The sequence below is a fragment of the Anas acuta genome, chromosome 4 (assembly GCF_963932015.1).
Source record: "Anas acuta chromosome 4, bAnaAcu1.1, whole genome shotgun sequence".
Classification (NCBI taxonomy): domain Eukaryota; kingdom Metazoa; phylum Chordata; class Aves; order Anseriformes; family Anatidae; genus Anas; species Anas acuta.
In genome coordinates this window covers 8,953,886-8,970,922 of record NC_088982.1, presented here as the reverse complement: position 1 = coordinate 8,970,922, position 17,037 = coordinate 8,953,886, and the positions used below count along the sequence as shown (strand labels likewise).

The window sequence follows — 17,037 nt, the reverse complement described above, 5'->3', positions numbered from 1 at the left end:
TTGTCCACCAGGTAATTATGCCACAATGGGTGAGAATGCCAGGATGGTTTTGGAGATAACAGTAGCTTAATTGTGCCCCAACTTTGTTACGGGAGAGATTTTTTTCTTCAAGGTAGAAAACTTTTATAAATATGCATAAATGCATTAAGATCACTCTTTTTGTGCTGCTGTGCTACAGATCTGGCTTAAACATTTTTTGTTTGTTTGTTTAATTACAGAAAATATAAATAGCTTTTTTTTATTGGCAAAAAATAATGTAGGATTCTGTATGTGTCTCTCTCTTCCATGCAGAGAACAGACCCGCAGCTCCTTGCTCAATTCTACTATGCTGATGAGGAACTAAATCAAGTAGCAGCTGAGCTGGACAGTTTGGATGGAAGAAAAGACCCACAGAGATGTACGCTGCTAGTCAACCAGTTTCGCTCTTGTCAGGTAATCAGAATGGCATATTCCTGGTTTCGTTGGCATTTTCGTGTACATTAAATGTATTACATTATTATTTATTGCATTAATTAGTTTTTATTGTCAAATCTATTTAAAATGACTTTGGTAATTGTATGACTTTTATTAGCTTATAGGCTGTGTTCTTTGAGAACAATTTATAAAATAAATCTACTCCACCTCATTTAAGTGTTTGTTGATGGTTTCCTTTAAATGAGAGCACATATTAAAGATTCTGTTTCCTTTATGTGAAATAAGCATACAGAGCTTACTAGAACGTGAGGAATATTGCAAAATTTCAGGCAGTGTGAAGTAGCCATATCTTTTGTAGATGCTCAGCTTCCATGCTTCATGAATCTGACAGCTTTTCATTAGTAAACGAGCTACATGAACGCAGCTGATAGCTTTGCTAATTTTTGGAAATAATATTATCTGCCTCATTTAAGAAGCCTTGAAAGTGAGAGGAACTATTGAGGAACCAAACAGAAAAAGATATTTATTAGTAAATTACTTCCAACAAACAAATAAGTTTCTAAATTCTTGTTGTATAATATAGCTTACCTAAGATTCCTCAGAGTATTTTGTGAAAGAATGGCTATAATTTACGCAAGACTTGAAGGGAGTATTGAGGACTGCAAAGACTACTTCACTGTAGTTCTGCTCTTCATTCTTGTACAAATGCTCTGATAGTTCCCCTCCAGTTGCACCAAAGAAAAGACTTTAAACCACAGTGAGCTGAAGTTCACAGTATATTACGCTCCGGAGGATTTCTGGATGAAAAGCAAACAGTTGTTGTCGAGTCAGGTGAATTTTAAGTGTAAAGACCCTGGTAATACAGATTCATTGCCATTTTTTATTTGGTGGGAACGTAAATTGGGTGTAAAGGATTCATTTTCATTCACCTTGGCTAGAATTTCTGACATTACTGTTACTGGTGGTTAAAATGTACCAAACTTCATTATGCAGAAAAAAATCATTGCTGACCAAGTTAAGATAAATTAGAAGAGCAGTGCCCTGATCAGTGTAACAAATGTTCACATTAAGTTAGCTGAGTCTCTTAATGAAAAGGGAATGAAAAAAAGTGAGGTACTATGTGGTGGTTTGCAAGAAAACTGAATGAAAAAGTGCAGTCTTTCGTTTTTGAAGAACATTTTACAGAGAAAGAGTTGGCAGCTAATGTGTTATGTCAGAAACAATTTCAATACTTCTGTCTGGTTTGAGTATCTTCAGTTTCCTACTGTACTTTCACTAGAGAAAAAATGTGAAGTTACAGGGCTTACAAAACTGGAAACTAAGTTTAGCAACAGTAAAAGTTCAGTGCCTTGGAGGATAAAATCGGGGTGAAGTTATCTTGAAAGATCATTGACTTCAATCTTCTGTGTGATGGATCAGCTATACCTAAATCACCTTTCACAAATTGTGTTTGATTTATTCTTATAAACCTCTAGTAATGGACATTCCACAAACTTTCTAGGCAAATTCTTTCCAAACTGTTGTTATAAAAGGCTTTATGATAACAAGGATGGATGAATAATATCATGGTACGAGTTAATCTCCTTGTTTTATCCCTGGAGATAAAAATTTCTCCTGTTTCTGTGCAGGTGCACTGGCTTTCCTATTTGCTTATTGTAGTACAGGCAGAGAATTCTGTTCAAAAATAGCTTTTCTGAATCTTTCAGATGTAGGAATGCAAGAAATGCGGACTCTGATAGTTCCTTGGTCAGTTTGCTTGGCTTGTTATGTAGTGACTCACTATCTTGTGACTCTTAATACCGTCTGATGCCTGGTAGTTTCTTCTTTTCATTTGTCTAACAGATTGCTGTTACTTAAACAATCTGTTACTAGAGCAGAAAGAAAAGAGGGAGATAGTTGTATTTTTTTTGTGCAGCTATTTTTGCAACTTCTAATTTTCAGAGATCTGCAGAAAAGGTCAGATCACAGTCAACAGTCAACAAGTCTTACAAACCGCAGTTCTTTTTAGAGATGGATCTTAACCATATCCAAAGAGCTCAGCTTTATATCTGTGTTGATATTTTCAGTTGTTGAAACTATTGTTTGAGAGTTCCGAGTTTACTGCATAAACAGGTTCAGACAAAACAAAAGGGCTCTACCTAGAAAATGCAATGCTTTATAATGGTTATATTTAGTGGTTTCTCTCTTAACAAAAAGGGCAGTATTAGTCTGGTGTCTTAGCTGTTCTCATTTCTTTTATTTTTTTATTTTTCCAATGGATATACAGGGAACTTCTGTTTTCAGGGCTGTTGAAACTTACGTAGTAAAAAAAAAAAAAAGTGCAACTGTTGTCTTTTACTATTTTGATTTAGCACTATTTGATTGATAAAATCACACTTTTTACAGTAAATTCACTTTTTAAAACTTCTGAAGATCTTGCACCTTGGATTTCAAATGCCGTGAGTTGACTGTTTAGCATGATGCTGAGTAGCATGTGCTTATGAGTAAGAATCAAGGTATTGGTTTTCAAAGCTTTGCTTTTTGTGTTCACATTAATGCGATATAAAAGTTTGATCCAGTTATGGTAGCTTGTTATAAAAATTACATCCTTTGTTTTGCTTTGGTGTTTGTGTGTCAACAACAGAATATTCTTCAAACATAACATATCTGTTAATAAAATGTCTTGCATTTTTTTTGTGTGGCTAATACCTACCTAATGGAATAAAGCATTTCTTCCTGTGTTGCTTTCTGCTAAAATTAATGGTAACTTACGTGTGGAGAGATGCATGATGAAAAGCTATGTAAGTTTTTCTTAAATGAGAGAAGAAAAGGATGTTATACTTCATTTTTTTTTTTAATCTTGATTGATAGCGATAGTGGGAAGGTACAATTTTTTTTTTCCTTAAGTAAAACTTATTTCCATCTCTGAATCTTGAGGAATATGCAGTGCTGGTTCATCTGAGTGGCTTTTATTTTTTTCCTTGCGACACAAATAACTAATTGATTTATTTTTATATTGGGGTTAGAATAAGGTGTTCTTTTCTGTGGTGCTCCTGCCCCGCCCAGCATCACAAGACGTTTTTTGGTATTGAATTTCATAAGAAATAATGTCATGTTGTGTACATTTTTTTAATTAATCGCTCATGCATTTGTGATAGTTTTCTAAATGAATTTACTTTGACCATTGCTATTTTCATATTGATTAATATCTTGTTACTTGAGCCAGTAGACTGCTTTAAATCAATTTCTGGATCATTCTAATGGAATTAGCTTTAATGTTACATATTGTAGATCTTTTTTGCTTAAGTTGGAGAGTAAAGAATAAAAACACCTTTGTTTCTAACGTGGAGATTTTGCTAGAACTTGACGGGTCAAAACCGAACCTGCATCTAAGCGCTTCCCGTTATTAAAGTGCTCCCAGGGTCACGGTGCTTGCTTGCTGCCTTAGTACGCTGAGAATTACCTCTGTGTAAAGCAGCGAGTTCTCAGAGTAGTGTTAGCAGTCAGTTCCCAGTGTGGTTTTATCAAAATTATTCCTTGTACGGTAGGCTGTCTCAGCAATGTGTCATTTGGCACATTAAAGTCCACTGGGAAGGAATTTGCCCCTGCCAGGGCACTGACCTGAAGCAAACCATGGACTCGCCCAGACGTGCTACCCCTCGTGCTCTGCCACAGAATAGTAAAATGGGAACTTTCTAATATTTGTGAAAGCTTACATTTCCTAGCTCATTTATAGGAATCATTGACTGGGTAACATATTGTACTACCTCTTCACTTTTCTTGCTATTTGCCTGATGGAGCCACTAGGGAAGCACTTCTTCAATTCCTACAACTTGGCTGATTTTTGAGTCGTCTTTCAGTGGTTTCAGTTTGCTGTAACATTAGGCTTTAAAATATATGTAGACTTTAGTGTACTGCTTCATACATATGTTAGTCCATACGTCGGTGGTGAAGTGGACACCTGAGTCCGAACCTCATTAACTATCACAGTATAAGTGAATGTTGCTGAGGATTCAGAGCTCTTAGAGAAAGCTGAAGCATATTCCAGCATTTTGTTATCATTTGTCTGCATCAATTTCTGTAACAATGTAAAATGCATGTAGAGAATGTTATCAAAAATGCTCTGTTTCAACCACCAGTACTTATCTCCGTATGTCTTGTGGCTCAGTTTAACAACTGAAAGCATCAGAAGGAGACGAGCTGCGATTCAAGTGCTGAGGAAAACAGCTTTGCCCTTATCGTGAAGGAGTGCACATGTTACAGGCTGGTTCTCAGCTACAGGCTGCAAGAGCACCCTGTAGGGTATGGAAAGGAAGTAAAAAACGGGCTGTGGAGAACAATGAGTAATAGGAGGGTAAAATGCTGCAGAAGCTCCTCAGGGGAACCTCCCTTGTTGCAGGAAGGCATGCTAAAATCTACAACAAACTAAAAGACTTGCAGCCTTCATCATTGAAATAAGCATAAATACATCATTTGCTTCCTGAAGCTGGAGATGTATGGGTAAGATCAGTGTAAAAGTGAGGAATCTCTTCATGTGGCCCTTTTTGGTGTTTGGGTGAACCAGCGTTGCTGTTTGATAACGGGGCACTTAAGGAAGGAGTTACCGATGGCCTGACAGAGGGAAGGAGGCCAGTCCAGTTGCTTTTCACCTCTCCTTGCACTGTTTGTGGGTTCCTTTTTTCTTTTAATAAGAACCACCCAACCAAAAAATGCAGAAGTGGTCGCAGAATTGCCAAAATGCCTGGTGCTGCTTCCCGAGCTGCTGAGAGCCATCCCTGCTTTGCAGCCAGCTCTGCACGGAGCACGTGGGGATTTCTCTGCAGCGAGGAATGGAAAGTATTGTCAGTGAGACTTCTTTATTTTGTGTGTATTTATATTTCAGAAGGGTGAAACTCAAGCTAGAATCACAAGTTGGTAAATAATGAAAGAGGAAACTTGTCTTTCTATATAAAATACAATTAATTTTTTATCAGCGAGAAGAGGAACGTGATTGTATTAAACAGCGCGTGCTGGGGAAGCGGTAGGTTGTTAGTGAAAGGGCTCGTGATGCTACGTTACCCTGCACCATCTGCTCATGAGGAGCGTGTTCTCTGCTTGGAAACTCAGAAGGAAAAATAATTTGTCTTTGGTGGGAGATGAGGTAGTCCTCCATTTAACAGGAAAGCAAGGTTAATATTTAATACCTACTTCAATTAGAAAGCCAAAGAGATTTTTTTTTCTTTGCTGTCAAGACATGACAATTTTTGTGCATTAGAAAAATGTGGTGTTTTCTTCTTAGTGCGTGCTTATCTGCCTTGGATCATACTGTTTGTATTAAGAAGAACAGACGTGTTGGTATCTTGCCTGAACATTGACATACCATACCTGAGACATGCTGGTAATTACTGTGCATCTGAAGGCTACGTGAGGACAGGGGATCGAGGTTATTTTAAAACTGACTTTTTTTTTCCTCAACATTTGTGGATATGAGACTACAGCAGATCACTTCTGTAAGCTCTAATTTAATATGACGTGTCTAACTGTCAGGGGCTTTATAGTTTTGTAGTTTTTCCGGGTTCTTCAACAATGCCATCAGAGAGTTGTAGTCAGCTCCTTTTTTTATCCCTTTTTTCCTTTTTTTTTTTTTTTTTTTTTTTACTGTTGAAAAGAAGGATGAATTCCCACGTCGGCCACTGAATTGGTTATGCAGTCACATGATTTAAATGTGCTGCAAAATGCCTTTTTTCCTCCATACGTGCGTGTTACCAACACGTTAGCAAGATCAACAATATGGGAAAATTATTTACTTGTTATTTATGTACTTGGGGTTTAACTTTGTTTTCTTCTGCTAGAAGCTTTTTCACTTAATCATATTAGAAAAAAACATTCTTTAATTTAATTTTTCTTTCGTACCAGTGAAGTATGGTAAGAAAGACAAGAAGGCAAATTAATTTCTTAAAGAAAATTCTTAACAGTGGACTTAAATTTACGTTGTGATCTTAATGTATTTGAAAGTTAAAGGCTAATTTTTTCTATATGAAACAATTCATAAATCATTAACTAGCTCATATTTGGGAGGAATATCACAATATCCCGTGCATGTATAATGCTGTGAATATATTTCAAATATTATGAATAATGGGTTATTATGCATATTCTGTGAAATATTGTGCAACTTTGGCTTCTCACGTGTAGGTTGTAAGCTTTCATTAAACAAAAGGAAGCCTTTAGATGTATATCTACATACAGATCCACATATATTATGTGTTGGGCACCCCTAGGACTTGTGCGTATTAGCAGGAGGGATTACTAAATAGATTTAGAGTTTGCTGAGAGAACAGATGAATTGCAGACTGCACTGTTGTTACTGCTGGTGTATAATTTAACCATAACCCGCTAATTAAATGGCTGGAGTTCAAGGTGAGGGGAGGAAAATAGATAAGGTGTTACCCATTGGTCAGTCATTGCAACTTGATCATTAGACAGAGAGATGACTAAATGAAAATAGTTTGGTCATAGCTGACCTGGTTCCTTTTGTGGTGTAAGGATGCTGCGACTGTCTTCAGCCTCAGACTGAGGCTTGGGAAAGAATTCCTCTTAGCTCATTGCAGCACAGTGCTCTAAAACAATTGGTGGAAAAGGGACGACTTTAGGACAATCATTTAAAAAACAAGTTAGTTTTTCTAAGAACTACACTTATATTAAATTAAGTTTATATAAATTAAAGTTAAGTTTATATAAGTAAAGAATGCTTCAGAGAAGTTTGAAGTGCTTGATATGAAAACAGCTCAAATGAGCCAAAGTTTATTTATCGGGGAGCAGGCAGCAGACGGTAGGCTTGGTGCAAGCATTTGCACTTCTTGCACACTTGAAAACTTTCCATTTTAAAGACTTTGCAAAACAAGTAGTTGTATGAAATGAGTTGTGCAGGAAGCATGCTGTGTTGGTTAGGAGTGCTCCCCTTCTTACTTACGCCATCTACTCCGGCTGGATTTTTCACTTCTTACACTAAATAGTCTTGTTTTCTTTCAAAAAAAAGTGTTGATGAACAGCAGGACTGCCCCAAGTTCATGGTCCTACCCATATGTGGATGCTGCTCCCTGTTCAGAGAAGATGCCGGAGGGGAAGCAGAAGTATTGCTCCTAATAGTGCTGGGTGATGTACACAATAAAACTTTGGGTTCAGCCCTGTGAATACATTTTTAGTTCTCTTTAGTGTTTCTGTTGGGGAAGTTTCCTTAAGCAAATGCCTAGCAATAGGTACTTGTATTCTGTGATTCCTTGGGTGCCCCAATGTACCTACTGCTAAAATTGTTGCCATGCCACTTACACAGTGTCCATGATAAAGCAGCCCAGTAGTTCATGTGGAAGTGTAAGTGATCACCCTGAGACCACAAATTTTGTTGAATTGACTTGTGCCAGTAAGAGAGGCATTGAGATAAAACTGTTTTATTGACATAAGCTCTCTGATTTTTGCCTTAGAATTGTTCTGATACTGTCAGAACACTTTTTTTTTTTTTTTTTTTTTTTTGTTAGGTCTGATGTTCTACAAAAAAAGGATGAATTTTAGCAGGCTTATGTAGTAATGTTTACTCAAGACTTCGATGGTAGCTGGGTTAAAGAAGTATTGTACCATTTTCGCACATTCCTGCAAGCTGCTGGCCTTAAAGTTTGCCCTGTTTATTCAATGTGCTTCCACGGGGATTTTGCAAATTTAACCCCGTAACTGGAATGTGAAGAGTTCTCTCAGTAGATCTAATTAACATAATTGTGGTTGTCTGGCTTATTCTGCAATGCAAATAGGAGTCTAAAAGCACATCATGTTGTATAATTGAGAAATCAAATTTTGAGTGCATTACTCAGTAAGGAAGGCAACATTATCTTTATGTAAATTTTTTTTTAAGGAGAAAATCCTTAACTTGGTCATTTTAACTATACTGATAGCAGAAGTGATCCTGAGCCACCAGACCCATCTGTTTTAGAACAGATACCTCTAAAATTTTGGGCTCTGCAGTTTTGAGTTGAATTCTTGTTGGATATAACTGCAGTTGATTGGTAATGTAATACCTAATTAGCCTTTTGTCTTCTGTCTGCAGCTCCAGAACTTCAACATACCTGTCTCAGTTAACTCTGTTCAATGAAATCACATTTTCCTTTATTTATTTATTTATTTATTTATTTATTTATTTATTTATTTATTTATTTTTAATGTGAAGTGTGTTCTTTCTCTGCTAGTAGTTAAAGGCTTTTTAATCTACCAATGCTGTGGATTAACACTGCTAGTTGGTTTTTTGTTTGTTTTTTTTACTGTAGTGGTGGAAATGCATAGCATGATTTCAGGAAAAAAAAAAAAAAAAAAAGTATTTTATGTACGTTTGGGGGGTTTTGGTCAGAGTCCTGTGATAATTTCAGCAGCTGTGTATGTGGATTGCCCAGTCATGGGCTCAAGCAAGCCCTTGGGCAGTCAGTATAAATGTTACATACGCTTTAGCTTGGGTAAATTTCTTTGCATTATTGCCTGGATATGTGGTGGAGTATAAGCAGAGAAGATAGATAAACTGTAGTTACAAAAGAAGAATCTCCTGAAATGTGAATTTTTGTGTTACAACACATGGCTCCTTGGGCTGTAGTTCCATGGGCCATTGACAGTGTCAATATAAAGGCTTCCCGTTTCCTACTTACACTATTCTTATTCCTATCCCTACACTTCAACGTGCTCCCCCCAGGTCACAGGTTGGTTTTACCTAAAACTGATTTGAGACGGTGTTGCCCACAAATGTGGCAGCATCGTCTGTCCGTCCGTCCCTCCTACAGCAGTCCGTCTGTTCCAGGAGCCTGGCTCGTGTTCCAGCAGCGATGGAGCAGCCGTGGGGTGGCCGGGAGCCTCCTGGAAGCCTGGTTGGAGGCAAGTCTTTGGTAGGGCTGTGCTCTCAGCCCAAGTGATTTGCTTGACGTGTGGATGCCTGCTGGCATAAAAGGGCTGCCTGCGGCTGGATAATAACCATAGACAGGCGTGGCAAGGGAGCGGTGGGGGTATAGATCCTTATCCAGAGCCACTTTAAATAAGCTGCGGCCAGCTGTAGACCATTATGAAACCGCATCTTCAGCTGTACCGAGGCAAATATTTGCAGAGTCATCCCGTGAACTTCAGCAGGGAAATGCCCGGGGTTACTCTGGGTGAGTGCACTGAGCCAGCTCACTTGTACCCTTTGTACAAGAAGCTGCCAGTGCCAGCGAGACATCCCGGCACGGGCTGGAGACAAGAAAGGAAAGCTGCAAAGTAGGTGGGATGGGGGCTAGGCTGTACAAGCTGGTGTCACTGCCTAACAGATGATGTTGCACAGCCGCCTTATGCTGTTTGCTGCCCATCTTGCAAAATGACTTATCTGGAGGTGTCTCCTGTTATCTGACAACTTTAAGTGGTACGAGGGAAAAACGTGCCCTTTTCTTCTTTTAGTTTATCTAAATTATATCTGTGCCGAAGAGAAAAATTTAAAAAGAAAGTCAGCTTTAATGAGCATCCCTTGGTGGAGAAGGTATCTGTGAAGAGCTGTTAAATAACTCATAGGACAATGATGGTGTCATAGAGGATTGGCAGCGACTTATCTCAGAAATACTAATTGTATTCATTAACATTCTTGATAAGAGCAAACTGGGAGTATGTACCATAATCACTGCGCACAGCGAGGCAGTTCAGAGGTGCGACATTCTCATGTTTGATTGCATCTGTCCATCGAAGAACATTTTCTTCTAGAATTAGGCAGAAATAGATCTCATTAAACAAGGCAAGTTAGACTAAAGCTGTAAGAAACTCCCAGCTGGATTCTGAGACCTAATGATTGGTTAGAAGTTGGCAAGAATCTCTTCCTTATGTTATTTTGCTAAATGATGTAAAGGTTGAACAGTGGGGACTGAGCCAGGAGTACTTTCAGAAAGTAATGGCCAAGTCTTCCTGGTCTGCTCAATTTGTGTGAGCCCTCCAGATATTATGGTAGTGATGCTAGGGGAGGTCAGTGAAGGAGACAGCAGGGTAATTACTGATTCATAGGGAAGAAATTAACTTAAATCAAAATTCTTTGCCTCAGTGTTCCCAAATTTAAGAAAATATATTACACAAATATATTTTTTAACAGTAGAGGGGAGGAAGTAGGAATCCACGGCAGAATCTGGCATTCAGTGGTATCGGAACACTTGGGCATTATTCATGGATCTGTGATGAGGGTGTCCTCATTTGTACCTGTTTGAGTTTTTATAAAATGTAACAGAGCTGGTGGGCTCTAGAGAAATTCCCATAAGGGCTATATTTAAGAGACTTGATACAGGTTTAGGAAACCCAGATATTCATGCCAGAAGGACTGGGCAGTTGACTGATAGGTGAGCCAGCCAAGCCTTGTTCTCTTTTTATACATTCTCTGCCAATTTAATTGAAGTGGTGACAGTGTCAGTTTAAACAAGAAGGAAAGTGCAACTGAGAAGAGAAACATTTTTTGATTGATTTAATTGGTGATTTCAAGATTGTCCCTAAATTCCACACAGTGAACGCTTCTGCTGCAGTGTTTATCTCTGATAAAAGAGCCTTTACATTTTTTTCTATAGAGTTTGATCTCCACTTCAGTTATTCTGTAATTGATTACAATATTTCTTGTTTCATTACTCCTAGTGAGTATCAGAAAAGCTGATTTTTTTTCCTGTTGTCTTCAATAACCAAAGTAGGTTGTGAGTGCAGATTTTGCATTTAATCTTTCTTTTCCCCCCAGAAGTTTTGAGTGATCAGTGGAGTGGTATAACTAGGTAGAAAAGAAATGTACTGCAATAAGCATTTTTATATTAGTAAATGAAATGCTTAATTGTGTCCTTTTTAAACTTGTCTGCTTTTCGTCTTTGTTGGGAAACTTTTGGTCACTTCTATTATTTTTGAGTATAGAATGAGTGGCAAGGAGGCTAGGAAATAGAAAATGCTTGGCCATAAGTTGGTACCCCTAAGTACTCACCGGTACAACTCTATCAACATTCCAAGGTTTTTCTTCCCTGTCTACATTTTGGATTCGCATTTAATCTTGCGTAGGGAGTGATTAATATTTTAAGATATTTTTCTTGGGGAAAAAAAGGATTGTAACAGTGTTTACTATGATAGTCCGAAGTTATAAGTTTCCATGTTAGGAAGCTTTTCGTGCTTCTCTACCCCGTGGCATTGAAGAGGCAAAGAGGAGGTGGCAGTGAGTCGTGGCAGCATTGCCCTTCTGCTCGCAGCCTCTGCTGCCAGGTAGCTTGGAGGCAGTAGGAAGAAGGTGGTGCCAGCTCTGTGCCAGGCTGAAGGTCTTGGGAAAGCTTGCAGTACGATTTAGGGCAGTATTGAGATCATTGTGCCATGCAGGAAGCCTGGTACTGTTGTAGCACATGCCCTTGTTCAGAGGGAATTATTCTCCTGTTGCCCTGACACTACATAAAGGTTAAGGTACAAGTTTACTTACTGTGTTGTTCAAGAGTCTTTCAACACAAGACAAACACTTAGAGTCCTTATAGAAAAAGCTTGAGTAGTTATAAACTGCTCTAAGAGCAGTGTATCCACTATGTTTATCTGGTAATATATTGTCTTGCTGTGCACAGTTTTTAAGTTCTCATTTCCCAGTAAGGCAGGCTTGGCTGGGAAGCTCTGCTGAGAACCCAGTCCTTCAGTACAAGCTGGGGTATTCTTCATTTCAGGAAAGGCTGTCATCTCTATTATTAGCTAATGGCTTTTTGGTGTGGAGGAGTAAAACAGATTTTCTCTTTCTTATGACTGCATCAGGAACGCTGAGATTTCTGAGATCTGAAAATGCTTTTCTCTGCAGAGAGAGGAGGATGCCCTAAATGATAACGGTACTTAGCGTAGTGTGAAGATGGTGGCACTTCTGAACAGCCCTCCTGTAAATGGTGATGCCTCTCTTATTTACCAAGAGCTCTGTTTGGGTGGGTAGCAGGAAAAGAAGGAAATTTAATTCCACGATTAGATCTTTGTGTTAGCAGCAGACACACACTAAGAGCAGATTTAAGTTAAATTTAAATGTAATCCATCAGAAGAGTGTGCGGTGGCTTGCAGAAAATGTTCTTTGAGTTGAGAAAGAAATAAATCTTGGCTAAACAACCAGTTGTGCTGGAAGCTACGCTCAAATATCTGTGACTCCTTGGGCTTGAAAATTGGTGTGCCGGTCTTCACCAGTTCATATGTACCAGTCACTCCACGTGGAGATACAATTATTCAGTGTACCTCTAATAAACTTTGAGCATATGCAGGAGGTGAGATCAACATTTCAGTTAACACGGCTGTGATAATTGGAGTGTGTAGTGCCCTCATAAGGGTATTTCAGCAGGGCAGTTTGGGAAGAGAAGCTTTGCTGCAGTTCAGCACAAACCAGAACAATTTTTGTTGCTGATACAGCATTTACATGGCTAGAGATCCAAGTGGCCTTTCATTTGTGATATATTTTGGAAGTGCTTTATAGTGTGCTAGGTTAAACGAAAAGTTACTCCACACAATTCAGAAGTTACTTTTAGAAAGTGGAGCATCTAGGGCTTGGCAGTGGGAAATAATTATGAAGCTCATCAGGAAAAAAAAAAAAAAAAAAAAAGGTCTGAAAGGGTGACCTTTGGCACCTGTACAAAATGGGGTGGAGGGAGCGCAGTGGAACCTGTTGTCTGGAGACTTTGGCTCTCAGATCAGAAACAGCCCAGCAGGGACCATGTGTGGTTCTAAAGCCAGGTATTTGGGTGTCCTTTTTGGGTGTCCTTTGAAATATTTGCTTACTTCCAAGTGCACCTCTTCTGTTTGTGCTTTCTCCTGTTGATGAAAATAACCCACAAACACCTGAGTGCCAGCTAATTGCTTGAACTGGAACAGAATCTTCCTCTATGCCTCTTTATGTCGTTTTTGTTTATCGGTTCCCTGTTTGTCAGAAGTGTGCTGTGGAAGGGAGTCTGCGACTTAACATCAAGCCAGAAAAAGAAACAGCAAATTTGAAGGCCATATTTCAATGAGGATGCTGAACTGCTATCTGTTGAGCTCCTGGTAGCGTTATCAGAGGCTGCGTTTCCATGGCTGGGTTCTGCAGTGGGGAACAAAGAGGTACTTAGCAACATGGGAAGTTACCTTCCTCTTGCAGAGGACCTCAAAAAAGTCATATTAAATTTAATAGCATGGAAGGGCAGCATAGATTTTATCAAGGATAAGTACAGAGAGGTAGATAAGTCTGCCTTCAGTTGATTAGACCTTAAGTACAGTGGAGTTATTGGCTCTTCTTTTTGTACCTACCCAAAGGCTAATGCAGTCGCTGTTGGCTTTTTGCTCTGCTTATTGAGTATCTGGCCAATTACTGCTGGGCCAAAAATAAACCAATTTTTTTTTGTCCTCCGCTGCGGCTAACTGCATTCACTGTCTGACTACCGCTCCTATCAAAGTAAGATATAAACAAGTGCTCTCCATTACATGAAGCTCCGAGTTTTGTTTTCCAGGAAATGTGGAACTTGGAACCCATCCCGGAGCACAGCTCTGCAGCCCTGGCACTGCAGGAAAGCCCGAGGAGAGCAGCCGAAACAAAAGCGCTCAGCCCCCTATGCAAATGAACCGGCAGATAACAGATAAAGCCACCAAAGGATACATTAACATCCGGAGGCTTTTATGTAGGAAGATAGATCAAGTGAAAGATTTACTACTTCAATTCCAACTAATTGATTTCTGTTGCTTAACTTAGAGCAAAACCTCGGCGCTGCCATGTATCTGAACCCATTCCTTCTTCGCTTACAAAGCAGAATACTGTAATTAACTAAATTGAATGTTTCTTGAAGCTCTTTTAAAGAAAAGACTAATTTGCTTACAATGCATTGGATGGTCTGTCTAAATTGGCTGGCACTCTTCCAGCTGCAAAGCAGCAGAGATCTGAAATCGTTACAGGAGCAAGTGGTGTGAATTTCCTGCGCAGGTTTCTCTGCTCTAGGTGTCACAAGAAGGAGGCATGGAAGAGGGAAGGATGGAGAATTGGTTTTATTGGTTTTGCTTGCCTTTTTTTTTTCCCTTAGTAGGATAAGATAAACCCTGTGTAGACTCAGAGAATTTGGGAAATGACACATCCTGAAACAGCAAAAGCAGTTTACTTCATAGTTTTCTCAGCACTTTCACACTGCATATTATTTTGTCAACTGTCCTCTTTTAGATCTTCCACTATCACTAATAGATTTGGCAGGAAGAAGTGCTCATTTCTTCAGTTGTGTTTTTTGTATAGCTTCTTGCCAGAAAGACCAGCTGCCCATGTGAAGCCAGGTAATCCTTGAAAAAACTGCTATTAGGCCAGAGTACAAAACAGAACAAACTGTACCCAGCCAAGCAACTGGTCTGGGAGTCCTGTTGCTTTACCCCATTTGTATAAAACTTCTTTGATATATCAGGAATTTTTAGTAAGTATGTAGAAGATTGTGAAATGGGAAGTCCATCTGTCAATCTGTCTTGTATTTGCTGTAAAATATGATTGCATTTGGAAACTAATGCATTAAAGTTTAAAAATGTATTAATAAATTGGGAAGGCTTTTCAATACAGGCCTCACTGTCCCATTCTGTGCAGCTTTTTAGAAAAGTAAAAGATTGAAAATTGCATTTTCCTATATTCAAACGTGGCGGCAAGTAAAATGAATTGGAATATCATGCCCTAAACTAAGATGGGACTGGATTATTTAAACTCTGATATAATTCAATTCAAATGTAATTCTTTTCTGAGTTCCCTGCTTTTATATTTCTTCGCATTTCCTGTAGGTTTTGTAAAAATTCAGCTGGTAGGATTGCTTTTTATCTCTATCACTCCAACATTATAAGATCTTTGCAAACTTGTATTAATGTCCTGAAAACAGAAATTTCACTTTTTTTTTTTTTTTTTCTGATGCGCCAACCTGTACTGCTCGGGTGCTAATATGGGTGCTATGGACAAAGCACCTGCTCTTGGAATAGATGAGGAATAGCTCATTTAAAATAGATGACGAGTGACTTGTGACTTTCCACAGTTTCCAAGTTATAATCCTCAGTTTCATTCTTTGCTCTGTGCCTTTGGGTAGGGAACTAAATGGTTTAGGAGCTGATTTCATTATGGGACCTACTTTCAAAATACATGTATTTTGGTTTCCCAGCTAGATCTAGACTACATAACACTGTGAGCAGTTAAGAGATGGTGTTCCTACTAATCATTTGATCAACACCTGCAGTTTGTAGAGGAACAGCAGGAGGAAGAGAGCGGAGGAAGGAAAGCAGTACCTGGCTGTTAGTCTGCTTTTGTCAACCTGCCACTACATAAGAATTGATATGTAGTTCCTTGCTCGTGTGTTTTACCCTGGGGAGGTGGTGGCAGCCTTGCTGCTCCATCAGCCAGTGGTCCTGCATGCCAGTGCCAAACCAGGGTGCAGCATTTTCCTTCTGTGCCGTTGTCTGGGACTGGAACTTCAGTTCCCTTTATTGGGGAGCATTGTGAGGCTGTGTTTCCTCAGTGTCTATGATGGGTATCACTTTGAATTGGGACCCAAGCGCTCCATGAATCCTGGCAGCATTTTCTAGCAGACAGAGGGCACAGCTCTAAAATTAAACATGACACAAAGAACAGCCTCAGCACGAGGGGCGACTCTTCCAGTACAGCTCCTGCCCCTGCGCCTTCACTTTGCGCCCATCTCCGCAGGGTGCAGGACTGAATCCCTGTCTGTGTTATAAATGTTCGGGGGCTGTTTGTTTCTTTGAACAACTTAATTAAAATTATATGTTACTGCGTGATACACTTACAAAATACTTTCAGGTAAGCATGCTTTAATAAGTGCAGCAGCAGATAAAGCACCTTATGCCAATGTGTAATAAATTTTGCCGATCATAATTGGTTGATTATTTATTTTATGAAGGCCATTGTAGTTCCAGGACTGATACTGGCATTATTTTGTGGCAACAGCAATTCCAGCTATCTGCACTGAAATTACAGAAAACATGGATTATTTTTTTGAACCTAGAGTAGGTTTTGTTTTTTTCTCAGTGGGAACACACAAAAGAGGCAGGTTTCTTTTAAAATTCCCATCTTCTGTTATTTTCTTGAAAGTGCAGAGCAAAATAAAACAGAGCAGTGCAGACTTGAAGCAATTCTGCCTGTTAAACAGTTCTATACATGACAGATTTGTTTTTATTTGTTTGAGAAATATTTTAAGTAGAATGCGAGTTCTGTAAATAATGGCAAAAGCATGAGACAAACAAAGCATCTTTAATGAAAGCACTCAGCCTTTCCCGTGCTCTGAATCTACCTTTATTATGGTAATCAAATTCCTTGCAGTACCCAGCAGGGGTAGGTGAAAATTATCTTCTCAAGTAAACGAGCGTGGGTTATTTACCGCGTATCAAGGAGCTGCTTAGAGGGCTTTGATCTCTGTCCTGCTGCAGAGGCAGATCAGAGTTGCTATTAAACCCTATCACACTCGGGCTGTGTCCTCGTATCCCCCCGGGTGGTCCCGGAGGTGAGGTGGCACAGTGCCCGCCAGCCCTATGGAAACCTCATCTGTATTTCCAGGACGAGCTCCCGGCCACTCAACCCTGACGATCGCAGCGTAAATCAATTTCTGAGGCCTCCGGGGTACCCTGCAGGGCACTCTTTTTAGGAAGAGCGAAATGCCTGGCGCTGGG

The 17,037-nt window shown here is 39.3% G+C and overlaps 1 protein-coding gene across 4 annotated transcripts in view; it reads left to right on the top strand.

Annotated features, from left to right (window-relative positions):
- The window catches only part of ZFYVE28 (zinc finger FYVE-type containing 28), a 142,749-nt gene that overhangs the window by 68,384 nt on the left and 57,328 nt on the right, over window positions 1-17,037 (top strand). For all 4 annotated transcript variants that reach the window (XM_068679718.1, XM_068679717.1, XM_068679716.1 and 1 more), the window contains exon 2: window positions 292-432. In XM_068679718.1, coding sequence (XP_068535819.1) covers window positions 292-432 — 141 coding nt within the window. The remainder of the gene's footprint in view (window positions 1-291; window positions 433-17,037) is intronic.